Here is a 23,978-nt window from a genome sequence, read left to right as displayed (position 1 = left end):
CAAAGTGCTGGGATTACAGGCATGAGCCACCGTGCCCAGCCAGCTGAACCAAGTTTCTTATCCCTTGCTGCATTTGTGCCCAGGTTTCAGTGACATATTCAGCAAACGAGACCCAGCCTGGAGAGGTTGTTGACTTGAGGATCAGGGCTGCAAGGGGCAGCTGTGTGTGCGTCGCTGCAGTGGATAAGAGCGTCTACCTGCTCAGGTCTGGGTTCCGACTGACTCCTGCCCAGGTGAGCAGAGCCCTCAGGCTTGGATTCTAGCACCTCCAAGGGGCCTTACCTTCTCCTGCTCTCCCTTTCCCATCTCCCATTCCAATAAATGAAGAGCTGTGTTTGAATTCAGATTCGCTTTCTCCTTCGAGTTCATTTCTCAGGGAACCCAATGGGCGTCTGATAAATCTTTCCTGCTGCTTTAGTGCAGTTGCGAGATCAGGGAGTCAAGGTCATCAGACCTTTGCAACATGACATTGGACCAGGTCTTGTGTCTCTGGCTCCAATTCGCCTATCTTATTTTTAGAGTTCGGGTCTTGTTGCTCTGTTTCCCGGGCTGGAGTGTGGTGGCGTGATCATAGCTTACTGTAGCCACCACCTCCTGGGCCCAAGCGATCCTCCCACCTCAGCCTCCAGAGTAGCTGGGACTGAAGGCACACACCACCACGCCTGGCTAATTTTTTCTATCTTTTGTAGGGATAGGGGCTTGCTATGTTGCCCAGGCTAGTCTCAAACTCCTTTGCTCAAGCCGTCCTCCTGCCTCAGCCTCCCAAGTGCCTGGGATTAGAGGCGTGAGCCACTGTGCTTGGCTCCTGTTTGCCCATCTTAAAATGGGCTAATGCTACCAGTGCCTATCTCCTGGAGGCTGTCATGATGTGCTAGAAAGAGGTGGGGATGGGAGCACGCTGCACCCACGAGAGCCAGTTTGGGTGGTAAAGAAAACTTCAGCTGACCAGTCTCTATCCCCCTTTCCTGCAGGTTTTCCAGGAACTGGAAGATTACGATGTGTCTGATTCCTTTGGCATGTCCAGGGAGGATGGTCCTTTTTGGTGGGCTGGGCTGACGGCTCAACGACGCCGGCGCTCCTCCGTCTTCCCGTGGCCCTGGAGCATCACCAAGGACTCTGGGTTTGCCTTCACCGTAAGGAGAGGTGGTCTCAGATCCCTCTGCCCCCTTCTGAGGTCCTCTTGCTAGAAATAAGAGTCTCAGAGATCCAGAGATGGTTTTGAAAGGAAATAGAAGTGGAAGCTTTTCTTTCTTTCTTTCTTTTGAGGTGGGGTCTTGCTCTGTGGCCCAGACTGGGGTGAAGTGGTGCAGTCATAGCTCACTGCAGCCTCAAACACCTGTGCTCAAGGGATCCTCCCACCTCAGTCTCCCAAGTAGCCGGAACTACAGGTGCATGCCACCTCACCCGGCTAATTTTATTTTATTTTTTTATAGAGATGGGGTCTCGCTATGTGGCCCAGGCTGGTGTCAAACTCCTGGCCTCAAGCAGTCCTCCTGCCTCAACTTCCCAAAGTATTGGGATTACAAGCATGAGCCACTGCACCCAGCCTTCCAAACTTCACTTTTTCTTTTTCATTCCTCCCCAATGAAAGCTCACAAACAGATCCTTCCAATGTGCAAAGCCGTGGAGAACAGAATGATAAGCTTGTCAATGGTCAGGTTCAAGTGGGTAACTTGAACTTGTGATGGAAAGTGTTATGACATTGACATGCTTTGCTGGGAGGAAAGCCTCATTGGGAGCTGTGGGTGCCAGGAGCTATTAGCGCTGCCTGGGCTTTGGTTGACTTGGTTATGTGTCTGGCAACTTTCAAGCAGAAGGTGGCTGTGTTCCCAGGGGGCAGTGGTTCCAAACTGCACAGGTGGTCCTTCTGCCTCAGCCTCCCCAGTCACTGGGATTAGAGGCATGAGCCACTGTGCCCAGCTCCAGTTGACCCATCTTAAAAAGGGCTAATGTGGCTGGGCATGGTGGCTCACGCCTGTAATCCCAACACTTTGAGAGGCTGAGGCAGGTGGATCACCTGAGGTCAGGAGTTCAAGACCAGCCTGGCTAACATGGAGAAACCCTGTCTCTACTAAAAATACAAAAAAGTTAGCTGGGCATGGTGGTGGTTGCCTATAATCCTAGCTACTCAGGAGGCTGAGGCAAGAGAATCACTTGAACCCAGGAGTCAGAGGTTTCAGTGAGCCAAAATTGTGCCACTGCACTCCAACCTGGGTGATAGAGTGAGACTCTGGCTTAGAAAAAAAAAAAAGACACAAAAACCAAGAAACAAAAAAAGCACTACCAGGTGCCCATCTCCGGAGGTTGTCATAATATGACACAGATGGAAAGGGGTTGGAATGGAAGCACGCCCTTCAGGGTCACACGGGGTCACACCTTAGGGTGCTGGTGGTCTCCACCCAAATGCATATCTCATTGGAGGGTACCTTTCATTTCAGTTTTAAAAAATATTTCAGGCCGGGTGTGGTGTCTCACTCCTGTAATCCCAGGACTTCGGGAGGCTGAGGCGGGCACATCACTTGAGGTCAAGTGTTCAAGACCAGCCTGGCCAACATGGTGAAACCCCGTCACTACAAAAAATACAAAAATTAGCCAGACGTGATGGCGGGCACCTGTAGTCCCAGCTACTCAAGAGGCTGAGGCAGGAGATTCGCTGGAACCAGAAGGTGGAGGTTGCAGTGATCACGCCACTGCACTCCAACCTGGGTGGCTGAGCGAGACTCCATCTCAAAACAATAAATAAGAAATAAGAAAAAATATTTCGAAGGCCTCCTTTCCTCCCCGACCGTGCTACTTTTATTACGAAATTTTCCAAACATGCAGAAAAGTTGAGCGAATTAGACAACAAACACCCATGTACCCACCACCTAGTTCACACAGTTCTATTTGCCAAAAAAAAAAAAAAAAAAAAGACCTTTTTTTAATTCCTTTTTTCCTTGGTCAGGGTCAGGTACTGAGGTACTGAGCCAACTGATTTTCTTTCTTTCCTTTTTTTTTTTTTTTTAAGACAGAGTCTCACTCCATTGCCCAGGCTGGAGTGCAGTGGTGTGATCTCGGCTCGCTGCAACCTCCACCTCCTGGGTTCCAGTGATTCTCCTGCCTCAGCCTCCCAAGTAGCTGGGATTACAGGCACCCACCACCACGCCTGGCTGATTCTTGTATTTTTAGTAGAGATGGGGTTTCACCATGTTGGCCAGGCTGGTGTTGAACTCCTGAACTCAAGTGATCCTCCCACCTTGACCTCCCAAAGTGCTGGGATTACAGGCATGAGCCACCGTACCTGGCCATGATTTTCTAATTGAGATGAAATTCATGTAACATAAAACTCACCATTTTAATGTGTACAATTCAGTGGCATTCAGTATATTCACAGTGCTAGGCAACCACCACCTCTACTTAATTCCAGAACGTTTTCATCCCCCAAAAGGAAACCCCGTCCCCAGTAACAATCACTCCCTATTTCTCCTCCCTCAGCCCCTGGCAGCTGCCAATCAATCTGCTTTCTGTCTCTATGGATTTGCCTGTTCTGGGTGTGTCATCTCAATGGAATCATGGAACACGTGGCCTTTTGTGTTTGCGCCATTTGATTTGGTTCCACAGGTCAAATGTGCTGTTCTCTCTTCTCCACCCTGGATGGTCACTGGGTCCCATGTTATCCCCAGCCTGTGCCACCAAACCCAGAATAAAAGAATGATGCCCCAAGGCTGCCAAAAAGTGATGTTGGGACAGTGGCCGCAGGGTGATTCATTCCCCTACGCCTCTGGGTGCTGTCAGCTTCCACTTTCCCACCAATGGTTTGGGTGTTGTCTGTTGCCTAGGAAACAGGACTGGTGGTGATGACTGACCGAGTGAGCCTGAACCACCGGCAGGATGGTGGCCTCTACACTGATGAGGCTATCCCTGCCTTCCAGCCCCACACAGGAAGCCTGGTGGCAGCGGCTCCTTCCAGGAACCCCCCCAGGTAATGGCTTATACCTTGAGCAAGCTTTTCTAACCCTGGCACTATTGACATTTGGGGCTTGTCTTAGTCCTTCCTGGCTGCTGTAACAGATGGCTTATAAACAACTGAAATGTATTTATCATGGTTCCAGGGGCTGGGAAGTCCAAGAGCAGGGTACCAGCAGATTTGGTGCTAGTAAGGGCTCACTTCCTGCTTCGTTGATGGTGTTTTCTTCCTTCTTGCTCTGTCCTTATTTGGTAGAAGGAATGAGGGAGCTCTCCGGAGTCTTTTACTTTTCTTTCTTTTTTTTTTTTTGAAATGGAGTCTCACTCTGTCGCCCAGGCTGGAGTGCAGTGGTACGATCTCGGCTCCCTACAATCTCCGTCTCCCAGGTTCAAGCTATTCTCCTGCCTCAGCCTCCTGAGTAGCTGGGATTACAGGCACATGCCGCCACACCCAGCTAATTTTTGTATTTTAGTAGAGATGGGGTTTCATCATGTTGGCCAGGCTGGTCTCGAACTCCTGCCCTCAAGTAATTCACCTGCCATTGCCTCCTGAAGTGCTAGGATTACAGGTGTGAGCCACTGTGCCCAGCCTGGAAGAAAATTTTAACTAAATAACAGGTGTATTTAAAGTATAGTATTAACAACTGCTATCACTAAGTTTGTTTTGTTTGTTAGTTTTTGAGATGGAGCCTGGCTCCGTTGCACAAGCTTGGCTCCCTGCAATCTCCACCTCCCAGGTTCAGGTGATCTTTCTGCCTCACCCTCCTGAGTAGCTGGGATCACAGGCCCTTGCCACCACACCCAGCTCATTTTTGTATTTTTAGTAGAGACACGGTTTCACCACGTTACCCACAGTGGTCTCAAACTCCTGGCCTCAAGTGATTTGCCTGCTACGGCCTCCCAAAGTGCTGGGATTAGAGGCGTGAGCCACCGCACCCAGCCTGGAGTCCCTTTTATAAGGACCCTAATCGCATTCATAAGCATGCCACTTTCATAACCTAATCATCCCTTAGAAGCCTCACCTCAACACCGTCACCTTGGAGGTTAAGATTTCAACATACGAATTTTCAGGGGGACACAGATGTTGAGTCCATTGCAGGGTAGGATCATTCTCTGTACTGTGGGGTGGTGGAGAGGTGTCCTCTGCACTGTAGGGTGATGAGCAGCATTTCTAGCCTCCACCCACTAGATGTCAGTCACACTCCTCCCCTTTTGTAACAACCAAAAATATCTCCAGATATCACCCAATGTTCCTCGGAGGCCACTGGCATAGCAGGCTAGGACACTGAGTGCTTTATATGCCTCCTCCCTACCCAATTCTTAGCCCTGCCCTAGTAGTGCACAGGATTAGGGATATGGAAGAGAAGAAAATGCATCAGGAGAGCTGACCTATGTGAGGACAGAGGGATCTGGGCAGGGTGAGAAGCCTGGGCTTGATTTCCCGACTCCCAGAGACTGTTTAGAGAATTCTTTCTTTTGTCTTTCCTCATTCCTCCCATCCTTCCCTCCTCTTCCTTCTACTCTCTCTTTCTCCTTCTTCTCCAACTCTACCTTCATGAGTTAGATACAAAGTAATTACTTCTTAGTCTTTCTCATCTTCAATATAAACACTTGGCCAGGTGCAGTGGCTCATGCCTGTAACCCCAGCACTTTGGGAGTCCAAGTCAGGCAGATCACCTGAGCCTAGGAGTTCAAGACCAGCATGGACACATGGCAAAACCTCCTCTCTACAAAAAATACAAAGATTAATCATGTGTGGTGACTCACGCCTGTAGTCCTACCTACTTAGGAGGCTGTGACTGGAGGATTACTTGAACCTGGGAAGGTTCTGGCTGCAGTGAGCTGTGATTGTGCTTCTGCACTCCAGCCTGGGTAACACAGTGAGACCCTGTCTTAAAAAAAATTTAATTAATTAAATAAATAAAAACCGTTAAGCCATTAGAGGATTATGAATTTTCCTCTGAGTACTGCTTTGGCTGTACTCACATTGTGCTATGAAGTAGTTCCAGTATTGCTCACTGCCAAATAGGTTCTAACTTGTAGAATGATTCCCTTTTTGAGGTATGACCTGTCTGGGAAACCTCTTGATCTGGTGGCTAGCCCTGATGAGCCTGTCCATGGAAGTGCTCTCTGTCTTTTGAGCCCTCTCTGTATAAAACAGGAACCTTCATGTGCCCCTCCATCCCCTTCACAGTTGTTCCAGGGTGCTTCAGTCTCCCAGGCTCTTCCTGTTGAGGCCACACATTTAGCAGGAGTGTGGCAGGCCCACAGGGTTCCTAGTTTCCCAATTCAAAATCAGAGGATTGGCAGATTAGGCTCCATACTGTAGTTTGGATACACATGGAAGCACTTTCAAGATGTGGTTCTATAAGGAAGATGGAATGATGGCCCCAGGGCCTCTATCAGCTGGCAGCCACCCCAAAGGCCCTGACCCACTCACATGCATGACTCCGAGAGCTTGTTCTGGAGCAGGTTGAGAAGCAGCAGCTTTGTAAAACTCAAAACCATGAAGGCAACTGTAAATCTCAATGTAGAAAGGCATAAGAAATGCCTTTAAAAGCAAGTGCCCATGCCTTTTTGTAACTGGAACAAACACATCCTTATTCTGAGAGCAATGTATTTTTTAAACCATATTAATGTGGTTAAATTTTTTTTCAAGAAGTATGAGAGGATATATAATGAAATTTAAGTCTCCTTTCACCCTCAGACCGTCCATTCCCTTCTTCAGAAGCAACTATACTGAATAGTCTTTTTTTTTTTTTTTTTTTTTTTTTTGAGATGGAGTCTTACTCTGTCGCTCAGGCTGGAGTGCAGTGGTGGGTTCTCAGCTCACTGCCTTCTGGGTTCAAGTGATATTCCTGCCTCAGCCTCCTGAGTAGCTGGGATGATAGGCCGGCACCACCAAACCCAGATAATTTTTGTATTTTTAGTAGAGAGGGGGTTTCATCATGTTGGCCAGGCTTGTCTTGAACTCCTGACCTCCAGAGATCCACCTGTCTCAGCCTCCCAAAGTGCTGGGATTACGGGTGTGAGCCACCATTCCCGGCCTGAATAATTTCTTAGATATGCTTCTGTGCATATGTAGGATTTAAAAGAAAAAACGAATAGAAAAATACCACAATGTTGTTCTTTACTCTTTTTTTTTTTTTTTTTTTTTTGAGATGGAGTCTCCTTCTGTCACCAGGCTGCAGTGCACTGGCACGATCTCACCTCACTGCAACCTCTGACTCCCTGGTTCAAACGATTCTCCTGCCTCAGCCTCCTGAGTAACTGGGGATTCCAGGCATGTGCCACAATGCCCAGCTAATTTTTGTATTTTTAGTAGAGATGGGGTTTCACCATGTTAGCCAGGATGGTCTCGATCTCCTGACCTTGTGATCCACCCACCTCAGCCTCCCAAAGTGCTGGGATTACAGGCTTGAGCCACACACTCACATTTCTTTTTAAAGTTAACAATAAGTTTTGGAAATCATTCCATATAGGAAAATGCATGTTTACCTCACTCTTTATTTTAACAAATATATACTATTCCACCAATGAATATGCTATCCTTTGATTAGCCAGTCCTCCTAATGATGGCGATTTGGACTGTTTGCTAAATTTCATAGTGCCGCTATGAACCACCCCGTCTGTCTTTGTACACATCTGTGGGTGTTTCCAGCATGTGCTCCTAAGAGAGGTAGCGATGGTTGAAAGGATAGAAACATTTTTAATTTTGCCAAATTCTGAGAAAGGCTTGTTTCTTTTTTTTTTTTTGAGAAAGGAGCAGCCTCTGAGGAAGGTGAGCTGTGAGGCTTCTGAGGCTCAAACAAGAATGAATGAAGGTGGTCCAGGCATGGTGGCTCACGCCTGTAATCACAGCACTTTGGGAGGCCAAGATGGGCAGATCATGAGGTCAGGAGTTCAAGACTACCCTGACCAACATGGTGAAACCCCGTCTCTACTAAAAATACAAAAATTAGCTGGCTGTCATGGTGTATGCCTGTAATCCCAGCTACTCAGGAGGCTGAGGCAGGAGAATCGCTTGAACCCGGGAAGTAGAGGTTGCAGTGAGCCAAGATGGTGCCACTGCACTCCAGCCTGGGTGACAGATGAGACTCCATCTCAAAAAAAAAAAAGAAAAAAGAATGAGAGAAGGCACTTGTTAGGAAACAGGATGGGTGAGCAGGAGGCGGAGAGTTCATTGTGATGATGAGGATGAATGTGGTAAACACAGGGAGGGAAATTAGCAAAGGAAGGACACAGGGTGGCTGCTGGAGCCCTTTTCCCATCTGCATCCAGGAGAGGAGACACGACTGTTTTAAGATGGACTCTGCCAAGCCTTTTTGATGCCTTGCTTCTGCTTTTTTTTTTTTCTTCTAGAATTATCAATTATCCAAGTAGCTTGTACTATTCTTAATCAAGTAGAATGTTAACCCTGCCAGGTAAAAGAATTAACACGTTACATCCTTGAACAGACACTTTTCAAAGAAGGTATACATGCAGCCAACAAGCATGGGAAAAAAGCCCAATGTCACTGAGCATTAGAGAAATACAAATCAGGCCAGGTATGGTGGCTCGTGCCTGTAATCCCAGCACTTTGAGAGGCCAAGGTGGGTGGATCATCTGAGGGTGGGAGTTTCAGAACAGCTTGGCCAACATGATGAAACCCCATCTCTATTTAACATACAAATATTAGCCAGGTGTGGTGGTACACCTATAATTCCAGGTGCAATTCAGGAGGCTGAAGCATGAGAATCACTTGAACCTGGGAGGTGGCGGTTGCAGTGAGCTGAGATTACACCATGCACTCCAGCCTGGGTGACAGAGTAAGACTCTGTCTCAAAAAAAAAAAAAAAAAATTAGCTGGGCATGGTGGCACGTGCCTGTAATCCCAGCTACTCAGGAGGCTGAGGCAGGAGAATTGCCTGAACCCAGGAGGCAGAGGTTGCGGTAAGCCGAGATCTCGCCATTGCACTCCAGCCTGGGTGACAGAGTGAGACTCCGTCTCAAAAAAAAAAAAGGAAATGCAAATCAAAACCATGATGAGATACCATCTCATGCCAGTCAGAATGGCCATTATTAAAAAGTCAAAAAATAAGCTGGGCGTGGTGGCCCATGCCTGTAATTCCTGGTCTTTGAGAGGCCAAGGTGGGCGAATCACCTGAGATCAGGAGTTTGAGACCAGCCTAACATGGTGAGACCCTGCCTCTACTAAAAATACAAAATTAGCTGGGCATAGTGGTAGGCGCCTGTAATCCCAGCTACTTGGGAGGCTGAGGCTAGAGAATCGCTTGAATCTGGGAGTTGGAGGTTGCATGAGCCAAGATTGTGCCATTACATTCCAGCCTGGGTGGCCAGAAGGAAACTCCATCTCAAAAAAAGAAAAAAAGAAAGAAAGAAAAAATAACAGATGCTGGTGAGGTTGTGGAGAAAAGGGGATGCTTATGCATTGTTGGTGGGAATGTAAATTAGTTCAACCATGGTGGAAAGCGGTGTGGCAATTCCTCAAAGAGCTAAAGACAGAACTACCATTTGACCCAGCAATCCCATTACTGGGTATATACCCATGGGAATATAAATCATTCTAACATAAAGACACATGCATGCAAATGTTCATTGCAACACTATTTACAATAGCAAAGACCTGAAATCAACCTAAATGCTCATCAATGACAGACTGGATAATGAAAATGTGATCCATATATACCATGGAATACTATGCAGCCATAAAAAGAACAAGATCATGTCTTCTGTGGAAACATGGATGGAGCTGGAGGCCATTATTCTTAGCAAACTAATGCAGGGACAGAAAACCAAATGCTGCATGTTCTCACTTATAAGTGGCAGCAAAATGATGAGCACACATGGACACAAAGAGGAGAACAGACACTGGGGTCTACTTGAGGGTGGGGGATGGGAAGACAGGATCAGAAATAGTAACTATTGGGCTTAGTACCTGAGTGATGAAATAATCTGTACAACAAACCCCCGTAACACATGATTACCTATATAACAAACCTGCCCATGTACTTCTGAACCCCAAATAAAAGTTTTTAAAAGAACAAGTTATGTCCTAATCACGTAGACTGTTAACCCTGCCAAGTAAGAGAATTAACATGTTTTATCCCTATCAAATAGAACGTTGACCCTTCCAGGTAAAAGAAATTAATACATTGTATCTGATCAAATAGAATGTGAAGCTGCTAGGTTTGCATAAGATTTATGTTCATGAAACCTTAATCATTTCTTTTTTTCTTTTCTTAGAACAGAGAAGAGAAAAAGGACTTTCTTCCCCGAAACGTGGATTTGGCATTGTCTCAACATCAGGTACGATAAGATTTATTTTCTGTGCTCACTGCCGGTTGACTGAAAGGCACTCATGCGGGTCCAGAGGGTCCCTGGTGGGACGGGCAGGCCTGATACCACGATCTGAGTAAGACACTGTGCATCTTTTTCTAACACATAAAACTTCAAGCCATGAAGTCAGCCTTGAGTCCTGCTGCAGATTTGGATGTTTGCCTGTGAAATATGAAATGCAAGGGCTTTGTGCCTCTTACAACTCCCTCTTGGGGTAATTCTATCTGCTCTGTTTGCATAACGAGCTCATTAAAATGATTACAGTTCCCTGGAACATGAACTTGACCCCACCTACCCCCACTTCTTGCTCCTCAGGGGACTACAGCTCTTGGTCAAAAAACAAGATGCCTTTCTCAACACATTTCCTTTCTGCATCCCCCCCCCCCACCCCTCAGTTTCGTTCTCTTTGAAGCAGGAATGCAGGCAACACTTTTCTGCTGGATGCAATGAGCTCTTTTCTTTCAATGCACAGCGTTAGAGCACCAATGACACAAGTGAAACAGTGGCACTGGCGTGCCCTGGCAAATGAGTTTGGCATGAAAATTGACTTTTGGTCCAGCCCTGGCCAGCAGGTGGGCTGACTGCTGAGCTGCGCCCTTCTTCCAGGCACCCGGTGCTGTGGCAAGTGCTTGGCAGAGCAGGCACGCAGCTGGGGACCCCCTCAGGCTGCTTTGTGGGGACGTGTGTGTCCTCATCATGGGAAGGTTTCACTGCTGATCAGAACACATCTAGGTCATTGTGTTTTGTTCTGGGGCACCAGCTGTAAGACAGGCTATCTGTCTATCATCATTCAAATATATCTACTTTCTGGGTGCCTGGTGAGCTTTTCTTTAATTGTTGAAAAATGTTTAATTTATTTTCTTTTACTCATTAGAGTTGAGGTATTACTCTGTCACCCAGGCATCATAGCTCACTGCAGCCTCAGACTCCTGGGCTCAAGCAATCCTCCCACCTCAGCCTTCCGGAGTCACTAGGACTACAGGCATACACCAAGCTACCTTCCTTCCTTTCTTCCTTCCTTCTGTAATATTGGGGTTCAGGGGTTCAGGGTGCCCTCAGCTCCCTTGAAAGGACGTTTCTCCAGGTTCTTGGCCTCCTGCCCTCTCAAGAATGAGAGGGGACCACAGCACAGTGCACAGTAAATGCCGGACTCAAAAGTGTTTGTAGAAAGTGATTTATTTAAAGAGAGAAACGGGAGAAGGAGAGAGAAAGAAACAGCTAACTCTCACACTGAGTGAGCGAATCTAGAAAGATGCAATCCAGGAGAGGAAAGCAGCTTCCACAAGAGTGTTAGGGAATAGAGAGAGAGATGGAGTTTAGGAGGGGAAAGACAGGCTTCCCCAAGGGAGTGTGGAAGGGGACCCCAGAGAGGAAATTCAGAAGTGAGAAAGAGGGCTTCTGTGAAGGGTGTGTTCCTAGAAGGGGACCCAAACATGGAGTCCGAAGGGATGTGGAAGAAGGGGACTTTTAACCCGGGAGGAACCCTCACCTTCTCTAAGACCCCTGGCCAATGAAAGGAGTTCCTTAGAACTTCCGCTGCAGTGACTGACTCTTAGTTTCTTCCCACGCCCACGATATTTAAACATAAACCGTTATAGAGAGAGATGGCAGGGGGGCATGGTGCTGGGAAATTCTTGCCCTTAAAACTACGCCCCCTTGTGGACTCTGGGAAGAGAACACCTTCCCCCACTCTCCCTTCCTTCCTTCCTTCCTCTCTCCCTCCTTTCCTTCTTCCTTCTTCCCTCCCTTCTCTCCTTCCTTCCTTCTTTCCTCCTCCCTCCCTTCTTCCTTCCTTCTTTCCTTCTTTCCTTTTTTCTTTTTGATGGAGTCTCACTCTGTTTCCCAGGCTGGAGTGCAGTGGTGCAATCTCGGCTCACTGCAGCCTCCACTTCCCAGGTTCAAGCAATTCTCCTGTCTCAGCCTTCCAAATAGCTGGAACTATAGGCACGCAGTACTGCGCCTGGCTAATTTTTGTATTTTTAGTTGAGATGGGGATTCACCATGTTGGCCAGGCTGGTCTTGGACTCCTGACCTCAAGTGATTCACCTGCCTTGGCCTCCCAAAGTGCTGGGATCACAGGCGTGAGCTACTGTGCCCAGCCTGATTTCTTTCCTTTTCTTTTTTAATATCCTAATTAAATACAATGAGGTGGCATCTCATTGTAGTTCTTATTTGCATTTCCCTAATGATGAGTGATGTTGAGCATCTTTCATGTATTTATTGGTCATTTGTCTATCTTCTTTGGAGAAATGTCTATTCAGGTCATTTGCCCATTTTTGAATCATGTTGCTGTTTTTGTTGTTGAGTTTCAGGAGTTCTGTATATATTCCTGATATTATTTCATTATCAGATATATGACTTCCAAATATTTTATCTCATTGAGTTGACTTTCTACTCTGTTGATAGTGCCTTTTTATTCTTCTTCTTCTTCTTCTTCTTTTTTGACAGGGTCTCACTCTGTCACCCAGATGTTTAAGTGATTCCCCATCTCAGCCTCCCAAATAGCTGGGTCTACAGGTGCATACCACCATGCCTGGCTAAATTTTTTAATTTTTTGTAGAGATAAGGTTTTGCTGTGTTGCCCAGGCTGGTCTCAAACTCTGGGCTCAAGCGATTCTCCTTCCTCAGCCTCCTGAAGGTACCATGCCAGCCTTTGATAGTGTCTTCATGCTCAAAATGTTGCAGTTTTCATGAAGTCCAGCTTGTCTACTCTGTTTGGTGCCTGTGCCTTTGTTTTCGTGTCAATGAAATCATCATCAAACCCAGCGTCATGAAGCTCTTCTTCCATTTTCTTCTAGGAGTTTTGCAGCTTGAGTTTTTACTTTTAGGTCTCGAATTCATTTTGAGTTAACTTTGGTATATGGTGTTAAGTAAGGTCCAATTTCATTGTTTTGCATGTGGATATTTGTTTTTTTCCAGCTGTTTTTGTTAAAAAGATTGTCGTTTCCCTAACGTACCTTGATACCCTTGTTGAAAATCATTTGACTATGTTGTGAAGGTTTATTCCTGGGCTCTCCATTTGATTCCATTGCTCTGTATGTCTGTCTTTATGCCAGTAACTCACTGATTTGATTATGGTAGCTTTGTGGTAAGTTTTGAAGTGTGAGTTTTCCAGTTTTATTCGTCTGGTTTCTTTATTTGGCTACCAGAGTCCCTTGAGATCCATGTGAAATCTTAAGGTGGGGCTTTCTATTTCTGAAAAAAAAAGAAAAAAAATTAAAAAGTCATTGGGGTTTTGATAGGGGTTCCATTAAATCTATAGATCACTTTGAGTAGCTTTGACATTTTAACACTATTAAGTCTTCCTATCCATGAACGTGGGATATGTTTCCATTTATTTGTCTCTTTTAGTTTCTTTCAACAATCTTTTTGTGTGTGTGAGGCAGGGATCTCACTCTGTTGCCCAGGCTGGACTGCAATACTGGGATCATAGCTTACTGCACTCTCGACTGTCTGGGCTCAAGTGAAACTCCCGCCTCAGCCTCCTGAGTAGCTGGGACTAGAGGCATGTGTCATTACGCCTGCCTAATTTTTATTTTTTTTTTAGATACGAGGTCTCATCATCTTGCCCAGGGTGGTCCACAACTCCTGTGATCAAGCAGTCTCCCACCTCAGCCTCCCAGAGTGCTGGGATTACAGGCATGAGCCACTGCACCCAGCCCATGTTTTCTATTAGAGTGAATCAGGGCTGAAGGACAGTTTTCTCCTGCTGCTGTTTTTGTGATGCCTTCAATGCTTGTTTCCAAGCTCTTAGGGTACTTCCCTGAGCCATGCAGCTTGGGTCATCCATGCCCACCTGCCCCCCAAGGCATGGCCCTGGAGAAGGGCCCCCCATCATGGCTGTCTGTCTCTCCGCAGTGACCCATCTGGTGAGGAGATACTCAGCGTGAAGGTTCCGGACTCCATCACCAGCTGGGTGGGTGAGGCCGTGGCCCTGTCCACCTCTCAGGGCTTGGGTATCGCCGAGCCCTCCCTGCTAAAGACCTTCAAGCCCTTCTTCGTGGACTTCACGCTTCCTGCTCTCATCATCCGCGGGGAGCAGGTCAAGATCCCACTCAGCATCTACAACTACTTGGGCACCTGTGCCGAGGTAGTCAGCCCCCCAAATGCATAGCCTTCTTCCATTCCGTGGGGAGTTGGGACTGCATTGGTGCCATAAGGGAGGCAGGCCTGGGACACTGTCAGTTTGGGGGATTTTGCAGAGCGAGAGCATCTCTGATGTTGGGGAGGAAGGGATGGGTGGCCTCAGCCTGGGGGGCTTTGGGGAGGATGCATCATCTGTGCTATTGGGGAGGCATGGGTGGGATGAGATTGGCCTCTGATTCACCAACCATCAAAGCCGGGTGGGGAAGAGGTGAGGACACGTGTGTGAGCGAGAGGGACTTGGTGTAAATGGAGCCATCATCCCTGACTCCCTGGCCTAGCAGACCGGTATCGTATGTATGATAGCATGGAGCTTTCTCTGTAAATCGCCAGATAGGAAATATTTCTGTCTTTGCCAGCCGTACAATCCCTGTGGCAGCAACTCAACTCAGCCCCGACAGCATGAAAGCAACCTACATGATCTCTTACCTGAACAGATGTGGCTGTGTCCCAATAACACTTGATTTCTGGCTGGGCGCTGTGGCTCACACCTGTAACATCAGCAGTTTGGGAGGCTGAGGCAGGCAGATCACAAGGTCAGGAGTTCGCGACCAGCCTGGCCAACATAGTGAAACCCCATTTCTACTAAAAATACAAAATTAGCTGAGCTTGGTGGTGGGCATCTGTGGTCTCAGCTACTCAGGAGGCTGAGGCAGGAGGATTGCTTGAACCCAGGTGGTGGAGGTTGCAGTGAGTTGAGTGAGATCACACCATTGCACCCCAGCCTGGGCGACAGGCTCAAAAAAAAAAAGGAAGAAAAGCTTGATTTCTACACACTGAAATCTGAACTCCATAGAATTTTTTTTTTGAGACAAAGTCTCTCTCTGTCATCCAGGCTGCAGTGCAATGGTGCGGTCTTGGCTCCGCCTCCTGGGTTCAAGTGATTCTCCTGCCTCAACCTCCTGAGTAGCTGGGATTACAGGCACCTGCCACCACACCTGGCTAATTTTTTTTGTATTTTCAGTAGAGACGGGGTTTCACCATGTTGGCCAGGCTGTTCTCAAACTCTTGACCTTATGATCTGCTGGCCTCAGCCTCCCAAAGTGCTGGGATAACCACACCCAGCCACTCCATAGAATTTTCATTTGTCACAAAATAATCATTCATCTTCTTATTTTTTCCCTTTTAACCATTTGAAAAAGATGAAAACCATCTTTAGCTGGTGGGCCCCACAGAGAGAGGTGGTGGGTCCGTTTGGCCTGAGGGCCTTAATTTGCAGACCCCCAGCACAGCACCAGGAAATCCTGGTGGTGAACAGAGAGGGTGCTTGGAATCCCGGTTTTTACTCACAGAGTTGCTGAATTGGGGCACGTTCTTCAATCTCTTGGTGTGTCAGAGCCTCGCTAGTGGTTAAAGGGTTAAATGAGTTAGTCCGGGCAGACACTGAGAACATCAGCAGGGCTGTTTTTGATCATGTTATTGGGATTCTGGTGTCTGCCAGAGGTGTACAGTGAGGCCAAAGGTCTCTCTTGGAGGCGGCAGGAAAGGCCGCTGTCTTAGTCTCTCGGGACTAGCAAGGCCGCCCAAACCAGGCGGCTTTACACACAGAAATGGATTGTCTCACAGTTCACAAGACTGGAAATGTGAACTCAGGGCGACATCAGGGCTGGTTCCTTTCGGAGGCTCTGAGGGAGAATCTGTCTATGCCTCTCTCTCTCTCTCTCTCTGTTTCTTTTTGAGATGGAGCCTCGCTCTGCCGCCAGGCTAGAGTGCAGTGGTGCTATCTCAGCTCACTGTAAACTCTGCCTCTGGGTTCAAGCGATTCTTCTGCCTCAGCCTCCCTAGTAGCTGGGATTACAAGCATGCACCACCACACCTGGCTAATTTTTGTATTTTTCGTAGAGACGGGGTTTCACCATGTTGACCAGGATGGTCTTTATCTCCTTACCTTTTGATCCACCCACCTCAGCCTCCCAAAGTGCTGGGATTACAGGCTTTTTTTTTTTGAGGCAGGATCTCATTGTATCACCTGGGCTGGAGTGCAGTGGTACGATCACAGCTCACTGCAGCCTCAACCTCCTAGACTCAAGCAATTCTCCCTCCTCCCTCCTCAGCCTCCCAAGTAGCTGGGACTACAGGTGTGCACTACCATGCCCAGCTAATTATTTTATTTTATTTTCATAGAGATGGGAATCTCCATGTGTTGCTCAGGCTGGTCCTGAACTCCTGGCCTCAAGTGATCCTCCCACCTCGGCTGCCAGAGTGCTGGGATCACAGGCATAATAAACCAGTGCACTCGGCCCCTCTCTCCCTCTCTCTTGGCTTCTGGTGGCTTGTGCCAGTATCAGAAGACCCTGTTACCTGGGATGTGAGATCCAAGCTCAGCCCTGGAGTGAAGGGGTTGGTGTTTAGAACATACTCAGTTTTTGTGGGACAGGTACTTCTGCAGCTGGTCCTGGGCCTACAATTTTACCTTATCTGTTTTTTTTTTTTTTTTTTTTTTGAGACAGGGTCTTGCTCTGTCGCCCAGGCTGGAGTGCAGCGGTACAATCTTAGTTCACTGCAACCTCTGCCTCCTGGTTTCAAGCGATTCTCCTGCCCCAGCCTCCTGAGTAGCTGGGATTACAGGTGTTCACCCTCACGCCCGGCTAATATTTGTATTTTTAGTAGAGACAGGGTTTCACTATGTTGGCCAGGCTGGTCTCGAACTCTTGACCTTAAGCGATCTGCCCGCCTTAGCCTCCCAAAGTGCTGGGATTACAGGCATGAGCCACCATGCCCGGCCATCTGCATCATCTTATCAAGCTGCTGTATTGGCCGAGGAGCAGGGTCTGTGATGGAATCGTTGGCCATTAGGAAGCTCAGAGAAGCATTGTCATGGGTTCGGGGACCTCCAGGGAATGAGTGGTGGACCTGTGTGTTAGAACCAGTGTCTGCAGGTGCCAGGACAGCCCAGAGAAGGGGAAGCCCTGCTGAACCTGAGAGTCTGCAGGTGATGTTTGAGCCAGGCATCAGGGGCAGGAAGGGCATTCATGAAGAGGGAACAGCATGTCCAAGCAACAGAAGCAGGAGGCAGCTTGATGTTTCCTGGCTTCTGCTGGAGACACAGTCTGGCTGGGCTTTTGGGGTCTGGTCAGGGAAATTGAGAAAGCAGGAGAGGAGGAGGAGGAGGACAGAGGCTCCTCCAACTGGGAAACACACAAGGAGGCAGGAAGGGACCGAGGCAGTGGTCACAGGGTGGCTTCGGTGAGGGGTAAATTGGAGATGTTAGAATGGCCAGATAGTGGTGCCTGAAATCCCGGCCTCAGCCCTTACACAATCCATCCTTGACGGTTCTTTTTATATAGATTATGGCTGGGAGGAATAGGATCTCAGTTTCCAAAAGAAACAATACACACAGGCTTTGCCCCTGACCTGCAGGGAGGCCCCTAAAGGGAGACTTCCCTCTGAAACCTGTGAGCGGGATCCCCAGGTGTCCGGCTCAGCTCTGAGCGCTTGCTGGTGTCCAGCTTTTCCAGCAGGAAGAAGGAAGCCCTGCCGGGCAGCGTATGTGCTTAAGGACCACCCCAGCTCATATGCCCATCCCCCAAGATACGGAGAAAACAGACCCATTCAGACCCTGCAGTGGGGACAGCTGCTCGTTCCACTCAGGACCTGGAAAATGCAGCTCACAGACGCTGTTGAGTCCTTCCTTCCCTCCATCCCTCCTTCCTTCTCTTTCTCTTTCTTTTTTCTCTCCTTCCCTCCCTCCTTCCTTCCTTCCTTCCTTCCTTCCTTCCTTCCTTCCTTCCTTCCTTCCTTCCTTCTGTCCCTCCCTCCCTCCCTCCCTCCCTCCCTCCCTCCCTTCCTTCCTTCCTTCCTTCTGTCCCTCCCTCCCTCCCTCCCTCCCTTCCTTCCTTCCTTCCTTTTTTTTTTCTTTTGGAGTCCGGCTGGAGTGCAGTGGTGTTAACTCAGCTCACTGCAACCTCTGTTTCCCAGGTTCAAGGATTCCCCTGCCTCAGCCTCCTGAGTAGCTGGGATTGCAGGTGTCAACCACCACACCCGGCTAATTATTGTATTTTTTAGTAGAGACAGGGTTTCCTCATGTTGGCCAGGCTGGTGTCAAACTCCTGACCTCAGGTGATCCACCTGCCTCAGCCTCCCAAAGTGCTGGGATTACAGGTGTGAGCCACCACGCCTGGCCCCTTTCTTTCTCCCTGGGAAAATGCCACCTCCGGGGGATGTGGGACTTCCCGATGTGCACCCTGCAGCAGCCACTGGCTCTCAGCTCTAGCTGGGCCTTTCCCGTGGCAGGATTCAGGACACTGTCACATGTGCCACTTCACATTTTCCTCGCATCCTGTGTTCCACGTCACACCCGCACTCTCACGTCAGCCCTTGGGTGGGACAGCATTCCGAGGCTGAGCAATCACTCATGTCTTGATCACCTGTTTAGTTCCTGGCAGGGCACCCAGTAGGCACTTCAAATATGCTGGTTGGAGAAATGAATGTGGAGCAAAGATTTCCTCCTAGATGAAGGGGATGCAAAAGTGTTTGCAATTGCACACACAGTGCACATGCATGCACCCCACAAAATGCACACACATGCACAGAGACTAGTATGTGTGAGAATGCACATGATGTACCCACACACAGACCTTCATGGTATATATATGCACATGTAAACCCACGCTACATGCATATACATGCCATGCTTGCACGCCCATATACACACATGCACATGGAGACCCATGCCTGCATCCATGGCCACTCTGTACCCATGTAGGCTCACACATGCATGCAGAAGTTAGCATGCACACACACGTATGCACACACTTCACCCAGTATAGTGTGCACACACACACACATGCATGCATATGCACATGCCTTCACCCAGTATAGCATGCACACACACACATGCATACACACATGCTTTCACCCAGTATAGCATGCACACACATGCATACACACATGCCTTCACCCAGTATGGCATGCACACAAACATGCATACACACGTCTTCACCCAGTATAGCATGCACATGTGTGCGCACACACATGCATGCATACGCACATGCCTTCACCCAGTAGATGCACATGTGTGTGCTTGCATACTTGCACACACATGTGCACCCAGGGACACATGCATTCACAGCACACACATACATACACAGAGCCATACTCTGACATCACGGAGCTGCACGGTTGGAGAGAGGGTCAGGAGAAGCACTCTGTGGACCCACTGTGGGAGAGGTCGCATCCATCTGGAGTCCCAGAGGGGATGGACACGCAGGAAAGGCAGCCCTGGCTGGAACTGGCAGCTTCCATCTGAGGGAGATCTGGATTGTGGGGATACGGAGGGCCGTGGGGAGGACAGGGCTCGCAGCAAGACCGATGGGCGTGAGAAGGCCAAGTGGGGCAGCAGACAGTGGAGGGTGGTTTGTTCTGATGGGAAGTGGAAAGGGGACCTTCCTGGGGGTGCATGGCTCTTGGAGAGGCTGACAGATCTGGTGTGTGCATGAGTGGTGGGATGTGTGTTGGATCTTGGGGCACTGGGAGGGGACCTGGATTCCAGGCACCATAAGCCAATTCCACCCTCTGCAGGTGTACATGAAGCTCTCGGTTCCCAAGGGCATCCAGTTTGTTGGGCATCCTGGCAAACGCCATTTGACCAAGAAGATGTGTGTGGCCTCTGGAGAGGCTGAGCCCACCTGGATTGTTCTGTCCTTCAGTGACCTGGGGCTCAACAACATCACAGGTGAGGGCTCCACAGTTCTTGGGGTGTCTCCCCTCTCTAGGCCACAAAACGGTCCCAACATTGACCACAGTTGGGGATAAGGGGTGGATGGAGAAGCAGGTAAAGTCAGAACTGTCCCAAGGAAAATGGGACAGCGACTGGGGCAAGCAGGACAGAGGGAAGGGGCCCAGGAGGAGTGGAGAGGCGAGCCCTGGGGTCTCACCTGTTGGGGGAGCTGGGCTCGTAAGGTGCCAACCCAAGTAGCACAAGCACGTATGCACATAAAAATCCATACACACACACACACGCCCGCAATGCAGACACGCATATACACACATCCACACGCAGACATGCTCACACGCACAGACATGCATATACACACATCCACACACACAGACACATTTACACATGCAGACATGCATATACACACAAATCCACACACACGTCTCCACATGTGGACATGCATACACACACAAATCCACACACATGCCCACACGTGCAGACATGCATATACACACAAATCCACACACATGCCCACACATGTAGACATGCATACACACAAATCCACATGCATGCCTGTATGTGTAGACACACGTATATAGAAATCCGTACACACAGACACATACCCATACATGCAGACATGTCTACACACACACAAATCCACACATACACACACATGCCCACACATGCAGACATGCATACACATTTAGATACACACATGCTCACATGTAAACATGCGTACAGACACACAAATGCCCACAAGTGCAGATATGCATATGCACACACAAACTCATACACACGAACACATGCACAAATGCATGCATATACACACTTGAGGATGTGTACACTCAAACACATGCATACATGTGCACACATACACATGTGCGTGCATGCACACATCTGCATATACATGCACATACACATATGCATGTACACACACCTGGGATGAGAATGGGACAGCCCCCACCTTGAGTGGGGACCTATTCTGAGAGCAAGACATCAAATTTCTACAGCCAAAGCCCTTGCTCACGAAGACACAAGTTGCTGCCAGGATGGGAGGTCCAGCAAACACCCAGAGGAGAGTCACGCCGACAGGAGGGTCCCCATCGCGGTGGATCATGTCAGGCGCAGTGTGATGGTTGAGGTAAGGCCATGTCCTCGTCCCTGGTCGTTCCATCCTTCAGCGACCTGGGACCAGGGCCTGACTCTTTTAGCTGTGAAGCTGGGGCCAGCTGGAGTGTGTGGTCTGAAGCCAAGCCAGGGCCTAAGTAGCCTTCATGGGTTGTGCTCAAGAGCTCAGGGTGCCTGGACTTTGGGGTACTTCCTCATTAGAGGATCATGGTGGTCTGGTCCATCCCTCCAGTGTAGAGTGGGCTTTGGTGAAGTAGCCTGGGACTCTTGAGGGGCTGCAGCATGTGCTCCCTGACCGTTGGGTGAACTATCTTGGAAGGCCCTGTGCCTCATCTCATGGTTGTCATACGCATTTGTGGGGACCGTGACTCAGCATTTCGGGCATTGTCCTTGGATTGCCTGTGTAGGAAGGACACAGAGCCTCAGGGGGCAGAGGCAGGCATCAGGATCTCGCAGACACCCTGGCTGTGAATCCAGGATTGGCCACTTACCCGTGGTCTCAGGGAACATTCTGACTTTCCAGCCCTACTCCATTAAGACAGGAGGGCCTCACCTTCGTAAGACACGGTGGGAGGCCAGAGATGACACACACAGATTGTTGGAAATAGAAATAGATGCTTGGTGCTGCAAAGAAAAATCAGCACTGAGACAAAGGATCTTTTATCAACACAGCTTTTACTTCTGGACTGCAGGAAGGGTACCCTCGCTAGCCATCTTGCCAAGAGAGTACAATGAACAAAGGAAAATACACAAATTTATTTCTCACGCATTTGGGGTTGTCCTTACTGCTGTGTCTGATCTCTGTTGGCTGGAGCCAGACCTCACAATCTAAACTAATACCTGATTGGCTAATAACTTGAAACTTTTCTAAACAGGTAAAAGCAATGGAGAGCAAAAAAAAGGAAGTCCAAATAAGGAAGGAGCAGAGGCTGTGGGCTGGGACATGCCTGTGAGCACGTCCAGCACAGGTGTTGTGCTTAAAGTACAAGGACGTAGGACATACTACGTCCCTGTTAGCGTTTCCAAAGGCACGCAGGACGTACTACGTCCCTGTAAGCGTTTCCAAAGGCACGCAGGACGTACTACGTCCCTGTTAGCGTTTCCAAAGGCACGCAGGACGTACTACGTCCCTGTTAGCGTTTCCAAAGGCACGCAGGACGTACTACGCCCTGTTAGCGTTTCCAAAGGCACGCAGGACGTACTACGCCCCTGTTAGCGTTTCCAAAGGCACGTAGGACGTACTACGTCCCTGTTCTGTTAGCGTTTCCAAAGGCACGCGGGACGTACTACGCCCTGTTAGCGTTTCCAAAGGCACGCGGGACGTACTACGTCCCTGTTAGCGTTTCCAAAGGCACGCGGGACGTACTACGTCCCTGTAAGCGTTTCCAAAGGCACGCGGGACGTACTACGTCCCTGTAAGCGTTTCCAAAGGCACGCGGGACGTACTACGTCCCTGTAAGCGTTTCCAAAGGCACGTAGGACAGGGCTTCTAGCAAAAAGGCAAGAAGGCTTTTTAAGAAAGTGTTTAAAACAAGCTATTATTTCTAACACTTAGGAATTTTTCTTAAACAAGAAAGGAAACTTTGAAGAGGAACTTTTCTACTTCCCACACAGATGCCTCAGGGCTGGGCGTGCAGTAGCCACATGCCCCATCTTTTCTAGGCTGCTTGGACACATCAGAGCCTTACTGAGGCTCTGTTTGCTGCTTCACCCACAGCAGCCCCTGACAGCGGCCCCAAGGGTCTCACATTCCCCAGAGGCCCAGCTGCAAACAGCACACAAATCCACACACTCCGTGCCCTCCCTCCCTCTCTGCTGGCATCCTGCCGGCCCTGAACACCAGTGGTTTCTGTCAGCACCACGAGTCATGCTCCCGCTGGGCAGAACTCCGGAGCGGTGACAGTGGTTGGAGGGGTGACAGTGGACAGGTCACCGCTATAGCGTCATTGATGTGATATGATGGATTCTTCGGGGACAAGAGCGCTGTCAGGTGGGGACTGAGACCTCTGTGAGTCAGCAGGATGGGATGGTCCCAGTGGAGAAATGCAGAGACCCTGGGTCACCCTTTGCTCAGCCAGGACATCCTCCCTGCCCTCCTAAGGCCCAAGAGGGAGGCAGCGAGCCCCTCTGAGCTGCAGAACCTGGAGGCCTGGCGGTCTTGCCTGCTCCCCTCGCAGAAGGGATTTCTCAGTGCACACAGAGGGACTCTTGAGGGCCTCCTTCCCTGGAGCCTTTCCTCCCATCCACACCGCAGAATGATCTCTGCAACTGCAGTATCCACTTGTCCAGCCTCTTGCAGGCAGCTCTGGGGGACAGCGGGAAAGATGTAGGCAACAGAAGACTTGAAATATTGATGCAAAGATGAAGCTACAATTAGAAAAACAATTTGTGGGGCCGGGGCATGGCAGCTCACGCCTGTAATCCCAGCTACTTGGGAGGCTGAGGCAGGAGGATTGCTTGAACTCGGGAGGTGGAGGTTGCAGTGAGCCAAGATTGTGCCATTGCACTCCAGCCTTGGTGACAGAGCAAGCCTCCATCTCAGGAGAGGGAGGGAGGGAGGGAGAGAGAGACAGAGAGAGAGAGAGAGAGAGAGAGAGAGAGGGAGGGAGGGAGGGAGGGAGGGGGGAGGGAGGGGGAGAGAGAGAGAGAGAGAGAGAGAGAGAGAGAATTTAAGAAACGAGGTACCAGATGTGTGGCTTGATAAAGCAGCAAAATGCTCCTCCTGCCTCTTCCCACCGGAGGGCAAGGGCGCCACCTGCTGAACTGG

General features: G+C 49.1%; 1 protein-coding gene across 6 annotated transcripts in view; it reads left to right on the top strand.

Moving 5' to 3' along the window:
* The window catches only part of CPAMD8 (C3 and PZP like alpha-2-macroglobulin domain containing 8), a 117,392-nt gene that overhangs the window by 49,543 nt on the left and 43,871 nt on the right, over window positions 1–23,978 (top strand). For all 6 annotated transcript variants that reach the window (XR_004738251.3, XR_004738250.3, XM_035286103.3 and 3 more), the window contains 7 exons: window positions 84–233; window positions 972–1,133; window positions 3,819–3,961; window positions 10,192–10,254; window positions 14,143–14,374; window positions 19,948–20,101; window positions 21,094–21,224. Coding sequence is in view for 4 of the 6 variants with exons in the window: in XM_035286103.3 (XP_035141994.3) it covers window positions 84–233; window positions 972–1,133; window positions 3,819–3,961; window positions 10,192–10,254; window positions 14,143–14,374; window positions 19,948–20,101; window positions 21,094–21,224 (1,035 nt within the window). In the remaining 2 variants the exon portion in view is untranslated. The remainder of the gene's footprint in view (window positions 1–83; window positions 234–971; window positions 1,134–3,818; window positions 3,962–10,191; window positions 10,255–14,142; window positions 14,375–19,947; window positions 20,102–21,093; window positions 21,225–23,978) is intronic.

The sequence above is a fragment of the Callithrix jacchus genome, chromosome 22 (assembly GCF_049354715.1).
Source record: "Callithrix jacchus isolate 240 chromosome 22, calJac240_pri, whole genome shotgun sequence".
NCBI lineage: Eukaryota > Metazoa > Chordata > Mammalia > Primates > Cebidae > Callithrix > Callithrix jacchus.
This window is presented reverse-complemented; position numbering and strand designations above follow the sequence as displayed.